We start from the raw sequence: 16,213 nt of genomic DNA, 5'->3' as shown, positions 1-16,213 counted from the left end.
ACAAAATGAAATTGTGCTCTGATGAAATGAGGCACGGACACTGTTTTTCATGTTTGATACTGTAAAGCTGCATGTTTTTATGCAAACTATTGAATAAAGTGCTATATTAATAAATGTGACGTGACTGGAGTGCTAATTTGCAGAGCTTGTGCTAACATACTAATGTTGTTATGATCAGATGTTTTTCTTATGCTTTCTATAAAAAATGCTTGCAGTTTTCTCATTTTTGTTGTGCTTATTTTATTACCGAGAAGAAAGTGTACGGCACCTATTTACATATTCCGTCGCTCTCAGCAGTGTGGGCGGCCTCAGATGTTCGATTACAGTATATCACTGGTCACGCATTTCGAACTTCGTTTTACTCCTAAATGAAGAACGAAAAAGAACTTCCTTTGAAGTATATCGGGGCCTTAAGTGAGCGTAAATGCAGCAGCCTAATATTCCTGCTGCTGTCTGTATCATTATTGTTAATCACACAACTAAAAAAAAAGAGAAAATATCTCTCACTGCTCTTGACTGAATAACTTCAGTAGCTTTAATAAGAATCAGTGTATATTTAATTCAGTGAAGACTACACAGGCAGGGTTTTACTTTACATTAGCTCTTTTAATTTCTGTAGTTAGTCTATTTCTAACTTGAATATTACTGTTAGACCTACTATAACTGAAAAACTTAAAGAGCTTTTTTATTTTATTTGTATATTTGTTCTATTGTTATTGTCCTAGTGTTTGTAATTTGCTTCTTTATAAATACATAAATCAAATAACTATATTGTGATATATATTATTGTGAAATAAAATTAATAAAGATTATAGTCATATTGTCAACCCCTATTAACAGGTATCAGTCCACTGCCATACTGGCCAACAAAGCACAAAGCAAAAAAATACTGAGTACACCTTTAAAGATTAGCAGAATAAAGTTTGCTGTTTGATTATGTAATATTATCATGTAAATCAGAATAAACTAGCCAGGTAAGGAACATAAATACATACTTTGTCTTTGAAGTCAACGTCATTGAGCAAAATGGCTTTTTGGTACGTTGCAGTCCTGAGGTAATCCTGAAGCATGTTCTGCTGCTGGGACAGACAGCCATAAAACTGAGAGAAAACTGAAAATGTCTCACATTTCTTAGAGAAGTAAATCATGTATACTGATCACATACAAGGGAACTGAATAAAGGTCCAGGTTTGCATGGGGAAATTCTCCACTTTACCTGGAAGTACTGTACTGCAGATGAATCATCTGTTCTCTGCTGAAACACAGACTGATCTGTCCTGAGGTCAATCCATGAGCTCAGCATTCTGTGGAAGCCCTGAAACTCTGTGCAGAAGTCACTGTTTTTCACTATCATGTATGACAGTTAAACAATTCAAAACAGTAACGGACTACTGTAATTATTAACCCGATAAATTGGTCATCATATTTACTGGACCAATTTCGAAGACCTCTACATGATCAACACAATCACAACTTTGCTGAAAAGCCTGTTGCGCACAATCTACTACATGCCTTCTGTCAGATTGATTGTTTATACTCTTTCAGCAAGTAAAAGATTGTGGTCAGCTTGTGGTTCACGTGTCTTTTTGCCGTGAAATCTTAACTGAATTTTATAAAGTATACATCAGAATAACTTTTATATTGTTTGTGATATTTAAAGATGAACACATACTGGACTGAAGCAACTTTTACTTGATTGAACATTCATGAGGATCAAATATGATAATCAGGCTTTTGCAGAACGTTTATTTGTTCATCTGTCAATCATTACTGTATTGCATTGCATTATGTTTTAAAACTACAAAGCTTTGATAATCAGACTAAGCATTGAAATATCATCTTAATAAGAGACATATTTTTGGGAGATATAGAGTGACAACTGATATTTATATGCATTTTATGTGAGTAGTCTGTTATACTGTAATAAACACTGAGGTGTTTGGCTTTACAGGGTTAATCAAGGTTAATTTTAATTTATAAATATACTATTGTTCACTGTTAATTAATAATTTTTTTCATAATACATTCATGTTAATTTTGTTAGTTTAACTTGAAATGTTAAAAATATGTACTTATATCTAGAAACCAACATTAATCTAGATAGAATTATCATTCATAGTAAATATACCATATTACAGTATTTAAAGGTTTAAAGAGACTAAACTTTTAAACATTTGTTATGAAGTCTATATGTCATTATACAAATCTTTTTTGATTTTTGACTTTTGTGATTATTTTCTGTTTAACGCATTAAAAATATTTAAGGCAATTAACGCAGTTAATTTTTCCTGGCATCCTTACATTATATGATCAATCTGTCATTCATTCAAATGCTTTTAAACCATTCAAGCGCGATAAGACACAAAAGAGAACTCAATTCTGTACTGGCGCGTGTCTGTGAAGTGGCTCTCTGTGAACAAACACAGGAAAAGCACAGAAAGCCGCTTCTCAGATAGCATGCCAGTAGCAATTGGAGTTCTCTTTCGCACTTGAACAGATACAAACACACACAAAATTATGTCAAAATGCCCGTTATTGGTGAGTATCCACGTGAGCACATTCCTAAATGTGTTAAAAAGTCTTCAATGAATGTAAAAAGTAAGGAGAACTCGGATGTGTCAGATCTGCGTCATGCTCTTAAAGTGACAGCAGCCTAATAAACCTGCTAAACCTCATTAATGTTAATCAAAGAACAAAAGAAAAAGAAAAATCACTGCTCTATTAATCTATATTTAATATATAGTCTACTTTAAAGACTGTGCAGTGATATTTTACATTTGAGTACTTTATTGAGTTTTTCTACTTGAATATTACAGTTAGACCTACCTAAAAACAAATCTTAAAGGTGCACTAGAACTTTTTTTTAAAAGATGTAATATAAGTCTAAGGTGTCCCCTGAATGTGTCTGTGAAGTTTCAGCTCAAAATACCCCATAGATTTTTTAAATTAATTTTTTTAACTGCCTATTTTGGGGCATAATTACAAGCGAGCCGATTTCAGGTTGCGGTCCCTTTAAATCGCGCGCTCTCCGCCCCCTCCCGAGCTCTCGACTCTATCACTGCATAAACAAAGTTCACACAGCTAATATAACCCTCAAAATGGATCTTTACAAAATGTTCATCATGCATACTGAATGTATGCGTCGGATTGTGTGAGTATTGTATTTATTTGGGTGTTTACATTTGATATTGAATGAGTTTGAGGCTATGCTCTGTGGCTAACGGGCTAACATTACACACTGTTGGAGAGATTTATAAAGAATGAAGTTGTGTTTATGCATTATACAGACTGCAAGTGTTTAAAAATGAAAATAACGACGGCTCTTGTCTCCGTGAACTCAGTAAGAAACGATGGTGACTTTAACCACATTTAACAGTACATTAGCAACATGCTAACGAAACATTTAGAAAGACAGTTTACAAATATCACTAAAAATATCATGTTATCATGGATCATGTCAGTTATTATTGCTCCATCTGCCATTTTTCGCTGTTTTCCTTGCTTGCTTACCTAGTCAGATTATTCAGCAGTGCACATCCAGACGTTCTGCCCTTGTGTAATACTAACTGCCCTTGAGTTATGCCTCAATCATGGGCTGGCATATGCAAATATTGGGGGCGTACACCCCGACTGTTACGTAACAGTCGGTGTTATGTTGAGATTCGCCTGTTTTCCGGAGGTCTTTTAAACAAATGAGATTTATATAAGAAGGAGGAAACAATGGAGTTTGAGACTCACTGTATGTCTTTTCCTTGTACTGAACTCTTGTTATTTAACTACGCCAATATAAATTCAATTTTTAATTCTAGGGCACCTTTAAAGAACTGTGGGCCAATGAAAATTTTGGCAGGGCAAGTAAAAATTAAATAAAAAAATAAAAAAATTAGGCCTTGCTATACTAAAGGCACAGCTAACATTAATTATAGTGGGTTTATGTGAAGATTGTTGAACTTAAAATGATGACTTCCAATTATGCTGTAATGTTAAATGGTTAATTATCATTTCATTCCCAGAATATATTCCACAAATATATTCACAATCATACACATCCCCTTTATAAGTCTGTATATAAAGAGTGTGATGTTGAGAGTGTCTCCACAGGGTTTGCAATTTAGTGATATTTCTATCATGTTTGATTCAGTTACCAATGGATTTATCCAAAATCTCCATGAGCCGTTAAACACAGATGTACAACAGATGTGTTGGAAACCTTAATGCTTCTCAGAGGAAAAAGACCGAAAGATTCCATACTTTGATCTTGGATTAGTAATACTAGAAAAATATTGAAGAAATAAGACTGAAAAGCAATAAAGAATTATTAATGCAAATTTAATGACCTAAAACGTTTTTTTTTTCAGGTAACATTTGGCTTCTAAAGGGCGTTATTGTCGCATGAGATCAATACATTTCTGTCACTTTTGTCAGACCAACCAGGCAATATGTCAGTTTTGAGGTAAAGAGTGATGAAACGAATAGATAACTAACCTGATTGAGAGGTGAAGCGCATGAGGATACTGAAACAGCCCAGTGTGATGAGGAATGAGCGGCTGGCCACCCGACAACACTCCGTCTCCCTTGTGATCGAGAACTTAAAAACACAAACTCCAGCATCTAAAAGCATAACAATAAGCAGGGTATATGAATGCTGATTAAAAAACAACAACAATGAAAGTATTAGGATATCCAAAGTTAAATTATGTCATAATTTACGCCCATATGACTTCCGTGGAATACAAACGGAGATGTTGTAAAATGTTCATGCAGCTCTTTTATGTAAAATTAAAGTGGATGGTGATTTATATTGTGCATAAATCAGTTCCGTTCGGCATTATTCATGTCAAACCTGGTGTTGCAGCAAGAATTTCAATGAATAAAGACTAAAAATTTTTTCAAGCTTAAAGGTGATAGAGAGGATTTTTTCGTCGACTGAGAATCCAAAGACTGTTACTGAGTTTTTGAAATGAGCGCATGCGTAAGAACAGCCCCCCTCCTTCACAGGTCGTTTCAAAGGAACGCCTCCCAAAACTCGTGCACGAGTGTGGAATACGAGTGTTTACCACCGGCATTCGCTGTGTCGTGTATTTTGGATTCATTATGTCGGACTCACTGCAGGTAACTCATAATCTGCAGATGTTACTCCTGTCTCCTGACAAAAACATTGCATGCAGCGCCTGTGGAGTGTGGAAAGTTACTGGAGCGTGCAGCCGCGCTCATCTCTCACAAGGAATGTCACGGCAGTGATTGACAAGCTAGAGGGCCAATCGTTTACGCGATGATCGCCTGAGCCTGAGCCTGAGCCTGTGGTCACCAAATGCTTTCGATAAAGAAAAGAGCAGCATGAACATTTTGCTAAACATCTCCATTTGTGCTCTACAGAAGAAAGTAAGGCATATGGGTTCCAGGGCAGTGGTTCAGCTAGAAGCTGCCATCAGAAATGGCTGTATCCTGCTACGCGAGGTACATGGGATGCAGAGAAAAACAGCAGAATGGTGCTATCTGATTTTGTGCACCAGGAGGCAGAAAGTGCAGGCGGCCAGATCCAGTGTACCATGTCAAAGAAAACAGAGTCCAGTGCAGGCAATGTTCGAGCTGCTCATGCTGTGTGAACAGCGCTGCAGTAAATCCTAGCGATCTGTCAGTGCGGCAGGACCACACAATGAGACCCGGGGAAATGTGTGGCACACCTGAATAAAGAGTCTTCATTTGTCCTTCAGCCAATAAATAAGACACTTAAGAGCCAGTGGAGAGATTGTTTGGTATGACGTTATTTACAGTGTAAATGTGGTTCTTCACTTCCTTTACTCATCATATTTTTCAGACAGGAGCAGATACTGAAAAAGTGGCATAACTTGAACTTGATACTTGAACAAAATAAACAAAAATTGGGAAAAATACTAAAAAAAAAATTAAATGAAAAAAAAGCTTGGTGATGCATGAAAAATTACGAATGAGATCTCAAACTAGACTTTGAAAAATTCTCGTTCTTAAAGTGTAATTAAACAAATAATCACTGATTAACATTAATTACTTAGCCTACTAGGTTTATAGTAAGGCTGTTATTACTATAGGAAATACATGTAACGTGTAACAACGTCACAACGGCGTAATCTTATATGTCTCCTCAGCGTTTCAGATGCATCTGTTTAGATCACACTGATTACTAAGAAACCGAAATCTGCTATTAAAGTCCAAAGTATTTCTCATAAAATTCTTCCCAAACCATGTCCTGAACCATCCACATTAATATCTCTATACAAAAATGTAGGCTAAAGTAGTTGTTGCTTTTGTTTACCATTATTAATGGTGAGAGAGACGTCATCCAGCTGTCGGTGCACGTGAAGCGTGAGTTCCTGATGTTGATCCGGCAGATCTTGCTTCATGTCGGTCTCATTGAGAAAGATCACAGTTACAGAGAAACTGGTCTGTAACTGATTATCGTCCATGATTGAATCCAGGAATCATTGCAGGGCGGTGAAGCTCTCGTATCCTTCTCGCATACGCATTGTGACAGAGGTTGTGAACAAGTTCAGATGAGAGGAGGGTCTAATGGCCTTGACGTGAGAGGGCGGAGTTAAACTTAAAGATGAAAAATGACAGGCAGTGGAATGTAGGTTTCTGCCGACAAAAAAAAAAAGTCAAGTCATTTTTATTTCTACATTTTTTTCTAAAACACAAGCAACTCCACAAGCAACAGACACGTGAGTAAAATAAAACTATGTTCATGAGTAGCCTAATTCTGTTACAGAAGCGCAACTCTGATTTTCAGTTTCATTTTTATAAATCTGATTATTAATGTTGACATGAATATGGTGCATGGGAGTGAAAGAATAAATAAGAGTACGTTTTTTATTAGTATTATTTTACACCATTTCTAACATGTGTGTTCAATGCGTGTGTGTTGACTGAAATGATTTATTATACTTGTTTGTGCGTGTTTTGAATGACGTGTTCACGCATGTTTTGAATGCAGTTCGAGCTTCACCGCCACTCCTATTATTGCCACTAATGCTAGTGTCTTATATTGAAATAGAAATAAAGAAAAAGAACAGAAATAAGAGAGGGCTACAAATCGTATCGCACACATAACCAGCCCGGCTGGTGATCGCGATGAGTTTTGGAGAATGGTAATGATGGTAGATATCCGACTAGTGGTTGAGATTATTATTTAGCATTCAGCATAAAGAATGTGGTCTTATCCAGGATATTGGGGGCAAAAGGAGGCATTGCCCCCTCAGATCTGATTTGTGGATCCTCAGTTTCAATTTGTGCCCCCTCCACCCCCGAAACGCGATTGATTTTAACCCTTTGACAAGTACGATCTTTTTTACAGTCTATGATACGATCACACCCATATATAAGCACGCATAGCATACATATCTATGATTAGACCGGTGTGATTAGAAAGTTCAGTGCGTCAAATTCAAACTTGCTTTGGCTGGCGCTGAGCCAGAGACGGACGCGCTTAGTGCTGCTTCCTTAGTGTTTTCAACCACATCATGTTTATTTTAGGTTTCAGACATTTAAATAGACATTTAAATGAAGTACTATATAAAAAAGACATTTATAGCCGAGTTTGTTAGATACAAATTCCTATAATTCTTTCAATTAGCCTATAATTTGATGTTATTCATATATTATTGTGTAGGAAACTATAAAGTTTACCTATTCTTCTCCCAGTTCACCGGCCACTTACTTTTATATATTTCAGGAGAAATGGATGATATAAATCCGACAGATGCGATTCTCTATCTATCTGAGCCCACAGCGTGAGTTTTTATTTTATTTAATATATTATTATTATTATTATTATTATTATTATTATTATTTTAAAACGTATTAATTCTATGCCGACGTGTCATGCAGCAGTGACAGATGTTTTTTATTCAAAATATTCACAATTTTTTAATTATATCATGAACTATGATAGGCTATATTCCGATTGTAAAATATGTGGAAGTGAATGTGTTTTGCTGTTTAAACACCTTTATAATGATCATGTTATAATGATCATGAAACTTAGGCTGGGGCTCATTTTGATATATAGAGCCCTAGAACAGTGAATCTCAACCTTTTTTGAGTAATGGACCCCCGTCATATTTGGAACATCCTCAAGACCCAGAATAAAGTTGGCTCATTGGTATCATTAATGTCTTTGTGAGGAGTCATGCAATCAAGTATAATTTACTACTACATTAGTTGACTTGTCCTATATTTAGTCATATAGTCAGTTATATTATACAGATATTATCTTCTTCTTTTATGGGAACATGTCAAATGTCAAAATATACAAAAATTCTTATTCAGATATTTTATAAGGCCCTCCTGGCATTCTGTCAAAGACCACTAGGGGTCCATGGACCCCTGGTTGAGAAACACTGCCCTAGAATATATATAATACTGAGCTCCCTTCTTTTAAGTCTGCAACACAACACTCCCACCTAGTGGCCATTGTCTTAATGACATAACTAAACTCAGAGATGTGATGTTCAAGTATGTACATTAGACCCAAAAACTATTTAGACACGTAAACCACAATTAAAAGTGTTTGAGTGTCATTGCCAAGGGATCTAACGAAACCCTCATCCAGCCCTGTGTCACAGTGAAGCATCAAACACAAACACAAATACACACACACAGGGTTGTTTTGCCATAGGCGTTATGGTTTTATAGGCGTTATGGTTTTTATACCTTACAAATTGTACATTCCACACAACTGTAGCTTTGGACATGATTTGTAAGGAAAAAAACATAAAATATGCCCCAATGTACCATGTTAAAGGGGGACTCAGTAGTATTTCAAAAACACTGTTTGGAAGTTAGTCGGGCTGATACCAACAACTAATGTCTAACCAATCAGCATTAGAGGGCGTATGACAGTTGAGGAGAGAGAACGAGCAAGAGGGAGATTTGAAAATAAGAAAAAAAAACCTGCAGAATGAAAGATGGGACACAATACAAAAGAGCTCAAAAGAATATCACTGGAAAGAAAAGGTTTATGCCTGGGCAAAAAGCTTTAGGACCTGCGTTTATATATTAGAAAAGCTTTCAAGCGCTGGAGAGAGCTAAGAGGGAAGGCCTGAAAACAGATGTGGAGGCTGCTTTGATCCCGCTTCTCATGTGAGTAACACTGGGTTTGATTGTCTGGAGCTGCTTTGCTGTTTGCGACTAACAACGAACACTTTGTATTTACTCTTGTGCACTGTACGTTCTTTTTTGTGCTTTCTTGTCGTTCGTTCATCAACTGCGCTTTATTTTTCGTGAAGCATTTTGTTCCGCGTCAGCTGTGATAAACAGACATCCACTCTCCCATTGCGTGTGTAAGAGTAGCCAGATTGTGTGAGTTGAGCAGGTAAACCACTGCACACTGACGATTGCAAGGTGTTTAGCATTATTGATGGTGCACTCGCCTCACATGCCAGCAGCGATCGGGGGTTCGAGACCGACTCTGAGCAGGGTGGTTAGGATTGGAAAGTGAGTTTTGGATGATCAATGAAGAGAGGGGTGGGTTTGTTTGGGTTGATTTCAAATATCAACAATGTCCACAGCGTAGTTCAAATACTACTTACAGCACCTTTAATAAGAAGGAATTTCCCATATTAATTTCCACGGGTCTATTTTTAATTACGCATTGCATTGTGTTGTTTTAGGGTTAAATGAAATGTCTGAAAACTTCAGGGAAAAGCTACTGGTAATTTTTTGCCAGGACATTATCCCCTTTTCAACACATTTTTAATTACAGCGTAGATAGTGGAACTATCAGATTTTGTCTATCAGGAAATGATTGGATGGTTGTGATTTGCTATTGGTGGATCTCATGTGAGTGACAGGTCGCCCCACCCTCGCGCCAGTCACCAGAGAAAAGAAGAGATGTTGCTGCAAGAAGGAGGGGAAGTTATTTTGATTAAAGATTATACAAGAAACATGAATTAAAAACAATAATGATGTGCATGGATAAAGTTCATATAAAATAAAATCCATAAAAAATAAGAATTGTCCATTTTAATTTCATAGTGATTTTAAAAGCCCCTTGTGGGTCACCTTTAAAACAGTGCCATTTTTATGTTTTTATTCAACAAGTTTTAACTATTGTTTTTTCTTTTAAACCCATACCACCTATTTCATTGCAGATTGCACGTAACTTTAGTAACTTTAATATCTATTCTATTCTATTCTATTCTATTCTATTGTTCCTACAAATGCTTTGCGAATCGGTTCGTATGAATCATTCAAAAGAACCGGTTCAAACGAACGACTCTTTTGCGAATCGGACATGACTACTCGTTACATCTATGGCGCGCAATGTCTGTCTGAGAAATATCAGACCGAGTCCGTCGGGCCCAATACATGCTGTAAGGACTTAACACCGCATTTCGGTTCGGCAAAACCGCTTTTGGCAGAGCCAAACCCCTTCGCTAGCTCTCACATAGCCTACAACCGAATGCAAACGATGTCTGTCTTTGAGTCCTAATGAAATGAAGAGGACACGGGTTTTGTACGCGACAGAAGAGTGTGCTGTCTACAAGGTATGGTTTTTATATTCTCTGTTCACAATAAAGTCATTATTATATGACGTGCTATCTTCCATTTAATGGCGAATGGCTTTTTGACAGCCGCACAAGACAAATGTCGCGTGTTATTGTCGCCCAATGATCAGCACTGTGTTGTTTCAGACAATTGAGACTGTGTATTTCTGTTCGAAGTTAACATAGTCAACATGGTTTTGTCCTCCAAACCAATGTATCATTTTATTATTTTGAGTCGCAAGAAATAATGTTTTAACATAACAGTTTTCAAAAGATCTATTTTGTATGAGAAAGTCACTAAAATTTCTTACTATCCTGCAGCTTTATTTGTGAATGTGAAAGGGAAATGAACGGAGTCAGTCCTATTTCAGCACCAAGGCGCTGTCCACCGCACGAGCACTAAAACATCAATGACTGAACATTTACTGATAAATGAACCTACTGTGGCATTAACAATATGGTTTATAAAAGCGTTCAAATTTCAGCAACACTGGGCTATGCAAGTGAAATGACTGCATTTTTGTTTTGTCTCTATAGACTGAAACCTGTCGACACATCAGGCATTCTCGAAGAAATCTTGAGGCTGGTCAGTTGTTTGATTCCTGTCTTATTCACAATAAAGTGCAACCATAGGATTCTGGCAGTAAAAATCCCATCCCCTCACCATGACCTCTCTGTAGCATTTCATTTTTACAAATCTGGGTAATAATGTATTAGCTGAATTACCAGTGAACCTGCAAAAGAGCTCAGCAGTGACACTTAATTGCATATTAATTGCTGTAAATCGCAGCTCTCCCTGCTCTTATTCGTGCTAGGCTGCATGGATGGGCAGGGAGTTCTTGCCCAGAACAGAACCATACTGCCAATCCAAACTATATGCTAACTGTCAATCATCTTTAATGATAATGGTTCTGACAGAAATGCAATTAGTTGAACTTTAGAGTGTTTTTGACTGACTTAAGTGGAAATTAAGTACATGTATGCAATTTGAAATATGGTTCTGCTGAATGTACTGACAACCATTTATGGTAAACAAAAATATACTTTAATGTAATTTCTATTTAAATTCATATGTTATATTTAAATATATTTAAATATATTTGTAATAATTACACATTTGTAATGATGAAGTTGCAATTTAGTAAATTTAAAGTATATTTTAATGTATTAAAGTATAAGTATAATTAAAGTATAAGTTTAAATGTAATATCAAATACAGGTAAAATTATAACTAAGTACTTTACATGTGCTTTAGTATGTTAGTCAACACATCAAAATAAGTGCACTTTACAGCACCACAAAATCTTAAAATATAATGATTTAAAATGTTCTTTATTGTAAAGCTTTTAATTTGACATTATTACAAAGTGCACTTTTTAAAAGTCTACTCAAGTGTGTTAAGAAGCAGACTTGAAAGTGTACACTCTTTAAGTGCATTTAAGTGGAATTTTAATTCATTAATTTTTTTAAAACATTTTTTTTTTTTAGATCAAGTGCACATTCTGTGCAATTAAGTGCACTTTTCAAATAGCTATTAGTTTGCTTTGGAACTTTTTTTCAAGAATTTGCAGTTACAACTGTTTTAAAGGAGCCCTCGCATGAAAAATTTAATTTATCTTGGCATAGTTAAATAACAAGAGTTCAGTACATGGAAAAGACATACAGTGAGTCTCAAACTCCATTGTTTCCTCCTTCTTATATAAATCTCATTTGTTTAAAAGACCTCCGAAGAACAGGCGAATCTCAACATAACACCGACTGTTACGTAACAGTTGGGGTGTACGCCCCCAATATTTGCATATGCCAGCCCACGTTCCCAACATTATAAAAGGCATTAGACAAGGGCAGCCAGTATTAACGTCTGGATGTGCACAACCAAATCATCAGACTAGGTAAGCAAGCAAGATGGAGCAATAATAACTGACATGATCCATGATAACATGATATTTTTATTGATATTTGTAAACTGTCTTTCTAAATGTTTCATTAGCACGTTGTTAATGTACAGTTAAATGTGGTTAAAGTTACCATCGGTTATTACTGTATTCACGGAGACAAGAGAGCCGTCGCTATTTTCATTTTTAAACACTTGCAGTCTGTATAATTCATAAACACAACTTCATTCTTTATAAATCTCTCCAACAGTGTAGCATTACCCATTAGCCACGGAGCACTATCAAACTCATTCAAAATCAGAAGTAAACAATATAACAGTATACAATACTCACATAATCCGCCGCATGCATGACGAACACTTTGTAAAGATCCATTTTGAGGGTTATATTAGCTGTGTAAACTTTGTTAAGGCACTGTTTAAGGCAAGCGCGAGCTCTGTGGGCGGAGAGCATGGGATTTAAAGGGGCCGCAGCATAAAATCGGCGCGTTTATAATGATGCCCCAAAATAGGCAGTTAAAAAAATTAATACAAAAAAATCTATGGGGTATTTTGAGCTGAAACTTCACAGACACATTCAGGGGACACCTTAGACTTATATTACATCTTTTAAAAACATAATCTAGGGCACCTTTAAGGTGAAACACACTCAAAAAAATAACATAAAAAAATCATGGAAAGGATTTCCACATGATTAAGTTGCTTTATTTCAGCATTATGCAATTCTGTTATTCCAATTTAATGTACTTACGTTGGGTCAACTTAATTTATTAAGGTTGATTCAACTTATTTACTATGGTTGGGCACAGCTTAATTTAATAGTGTCAGCCCAACTAATTTGCAATGTTTTGGAAAATAAATAAAAAGCAATAAATAAATAAATAATAAATTGTTTTCATATACATTGATTTTTACAATTAATTCTTCTTGTTTAATTTTGTGATTTATATAACTTTTGTGACGTTCGGTGTTAGAAATCTAGATGTTATACTGGATTCATTCTAAATTGCCTTAACCAAAAACATTGTAAAGCCTAAATTGATCATAAGTCCACTGGTGGCAATGGTTTTACAATCAACATAGGCTTACAATGCTTTTGGGAAATGCAACCCAGAGCACTACCACAGTGATTACTTTCTTATTAAAGTAATTTGAAAGTTTGTTAGCAGGTCCTCAACCCAAGCACAAGTGCAACAATTCACCACAATGGTAACCCTAAAACTATTAATTAACAGAAACTTTTAAATACCAACATAATAGAACAGTAAACATTAAAAAGTCTTTCCATTTTCTCATCTTCCTAAATACTGCTTAAAATAACACTTTATTTCAACATTTACACTCCTAGTTCAGCCCCTTTGCAAAGCATGATGGGAAGTGAAAATCCTGTTTGATTGAGTCCTGGTTGGGTTTACTTGATTTAAACATGTTATTCCAATATGAAAACATCAAGTTAAGTCAAAGAGTAATCTTTTCAAGTCAAGTCAATTTAACATGAATCAATCACATTTAAACCAGAAACCTGATACAATGGTGTTGAATCAAAATAAATCATTTTTTTGAATGCAGTTACTCTCTACTTATATAAAAACTACATGTACTGACTATAGAGTTATGATTAGGGTTTGGTTTAGGGATATTTACTTGTAATTATGCATAATTTACTGTTATTACTATAGTAAGTACATGTAGTAGCATGTAACTGTGTCAGCTTAAAATAAAGTGTTACCAACTTTTCAAATCGCTGTGGAGAAAACTATGTCCAGATCGAATAAAGTCTGCTAAATAAATGGGGTGGTCACTTTTGCACTCTAGAATGTGATGAATTAGTTACCATATAAATGTAGGATATATTTAGAATGTGTTGTTTGTTTTACAGCAGGGTTGTTTTATTGACGTTCATAAGGAGACATGAGGAAGTGCAGTCCATGGATGTTTCTGCCCGTAATGTTTTCTCTCTTCACAGCTGCTGGCCTCTGGGTTGTGTGAGTAACCAAAACCTGCTTTGCCCTTATCCACTTATTTAAGCTGCTGTTAAGATAAAAATCATATTTCCTTCATGAACAGGTATTTCATTGCTGTGGAGGATGAGAAAATCACCCCACTCAGTTCAGAGTACAAGTAAGGGAAACTGACCTCTATTGGATGGCAAACATTTAATATGAATAATCATAATATTAATGCCTCCTTCAAACTGATCTTCTGTTCACAGGAGGTCAGAATCAAAATCTCCTCCATATATCAGGTAAATCTTTATGAATTTTATTATCAATATTTTGTATATATGTATTTTTTTGTTTAGAGGCCTGATAAAAGTTCTTATACCATTTAGCATTGCAGGCAATGCACCACCTGCCAGCTGCGTGTTTAGTCAAGTCATGAACATGGCGGCCTTTGTAGGTATGAATGGTGCTCAGATTCTATCAAAGGAGTTGCTTTGAAGTTGAAGATCAGTTGAAGATCTAACAACTAACATAATCATTATTTATTATGCACTGAAATTGCAGCCTAGTGCAACTGTTGCAGTGTCCAGCAGCATTATATTACAAAATGTGAACATCAGTTTAGGGGCTGTTTACATGACTCTGTTTTCAACTAAAAACGGAAAACTTTGAAATCTCAAAAAGTTTTGGCCATTCATTTACACGACAACGGCGTTTTGGGGGCCTGAAAATGCACATTTTTGAAAATGGGTTTTAAAGTGCGCATTTTTGAAAATTATAACTTTATCATTGTAAACTACAAAAATGTGAAGTTATGAAAACGGACACTTTACACGCATACCTGTTACATGTTCATAGGCGTGTAGTGTTTCTTTACAAAGTGACATCGACAACTACTGGCCTGGCATGAAAAATATAGCATTTTCAGAGTGAACGAGGATCATTTCGACAACATTGTCATCTGTATTCGCAAAGGAACAACTTTTCCGTTTTTAGTACATCGTTGTCATGTAAAAGTGCATGTGTGTGTGTGATACACAGCTGACGGTATTGTAGAATTGTCCCAAATGAATTCTGTCTCTTGGGCTCCAGGCTTCATTCTTGGAGTGCTGAGATACCTGCAGTTGAAACCGAGGGTGCATAAACCCTGGCTCAACATCGGCAGTCTGGTGGCTTTGTCTCTCGCCTGCTTCGGTATGACTTTAGTTGGGAATTTCCAGGTATGAATCATACTTTTTTTGCAAATATATCATCAAACCACTTCGACTGATTAACGAAAAATATTCTTTCATGTCAAAGTGAAACATTTCAATAAATTGATTAAAGAGTTAGTTCACCCAAAAATGAAAATGTCATTTATTACTCACCCTCATTTCGCTCTACACCTGTAAGGCCTTCATTCATCTTCGAAACACAAATTAAGATATTTTTGATTAAATTCGATGGCTCAGTGAGGCCTGCATTCACGGCAATGACATTTCCTCTCTCAGGATCCATAAAGGTACTAAAAACATATTTAAAACTGTTCATGCGAGTTCAGTAGTTCTACCTTAATATTATAAAGCAACAAGAATATTTTTGTGCACCAAAAAAACAAAATAACGACTTTTTAACAATATAATGATGGGCAGATTTCAAAACACTGCTTTGGAGCTTTACGAATCAAATCAGTGACTCTGAGTGCCAAAGTTACTTGATTTCAGCAGTTTAGCCATTTGATAGGAGATCCGATTCGATTCGTAAAGCTCCGAAGCAGTGTTTTGAAATTGGTCCATCACTATATTGTTGAAAAGTCGTTATTTAGGTTTTTTTGGTGCACAAAAAGTATTCTCGTCGCTTTATAATATTAAGGT

At 35.8% G+C, this 16,213-nt stretch overlaps 2 protein-coding genes across 12 annotated transcripts in view; one reads left to right on the top strand and one right to left on the bottom strand.

Annotated features, from left to right (window-relative positions):
* Positions 1-6,576, bottom strand: part of carm1l (coactivator-associated arginine methyltransferase 1, like) — a 26,960-nt gene extending 20,384 nt beyond the window's left edge. The window contains exons 1-4 of one of the 5 annotated variants that reach the window (XM_048170831.1): positions 6,293-6,576; positions 4,486-4,611; positions 1,217-1,323; positions 996-1,079 (exon numbers count right to left, since the gene is read on the bottom strand). In XM_048170831.1, coding sequence (XP_048026788.1) covers positions 996-1,079; positions 1,217-1,323; positions 4,486-4,611; positions 6,293-6,443 — 468 coding nt within the window. In that variant the 5' untranslated portion in view covers positions 6,444-6,576. Of the gene's footprint in view, positions 1-995; positions 1,101-1,216; positions 1,324-4,485; positions 4,612-6,292 lie in introns of all 5 variants that reach the window. The other 4 variants (XM_048170806.1, XM_048170813.1, XM_048170797.1 and 1 more) reach the window with 4 other exon arrangements.
* The window catches only part of tmem150c (transmembrane protein 150C), a 16,098-nt gene continuing 6,449 nt past the window's right edge, over positions 6,565-16,213 (top strand). The window contains exons 1-8 of one of the 7 annotated variants that reach the window (XM_048170987.1): positions 6,565-6,698; positions 7,709-7,766; positions 11,061-11,109; positions 14,300-14,402; positions 14,485-14,538; positions 14,630-14,662; positions 14,750-14,817; positions 15,453-15,580. In XM_048170987.1, coding sequence (XP_048026944.1) covers positions 14,329-14,402; positions 14,485-14,538; positions 14,630-14,662; positions 14,750-14,817; positions 15,453-15,580 — 357 coding nt within the window. In that variant the 5' untranslated portion in view covers positions 6,565-6,698; positions 7,709-7,766; positions 11,061-11,109; positions 14,300-14,328. Of the gene's footprint in view, positions 6,699-7,708; positions 7,767-7,855; positions 10,524-11,060; positions 11,110-14,296; positions 14,403-14,484; positions 14,539-14,629; positions 14,663-14,749; positions 14,818-15,452; positions 15,581-16,213 lie in introns of those variants that run through there. The other 6 variants (XM_048170963.1, XM_048170996.1, XM_048170974.1 and 3 more) reach the window with 6 other exon arrangements.

Source organism: Megalobrama amblycephala, linkage group LG2, assembly GCF_018812025.1.
Source record: "Megalobrama amblycephala isolate DHTTF-2021 linkage group LG2, ASM1881202v1, whole genome shotgun sequence".
Classification (NCBI taxonomy): domain Eukaryota; kingdom Metazoa; phylum Chordata; class Actinopteri; order Cypriniformes; family Xenocyprididae; genus Megalobrama; species Megalobrama amblycephala.
This window is presented reverse-complemented; position numbering and strand designations above follow the sequence as displayed.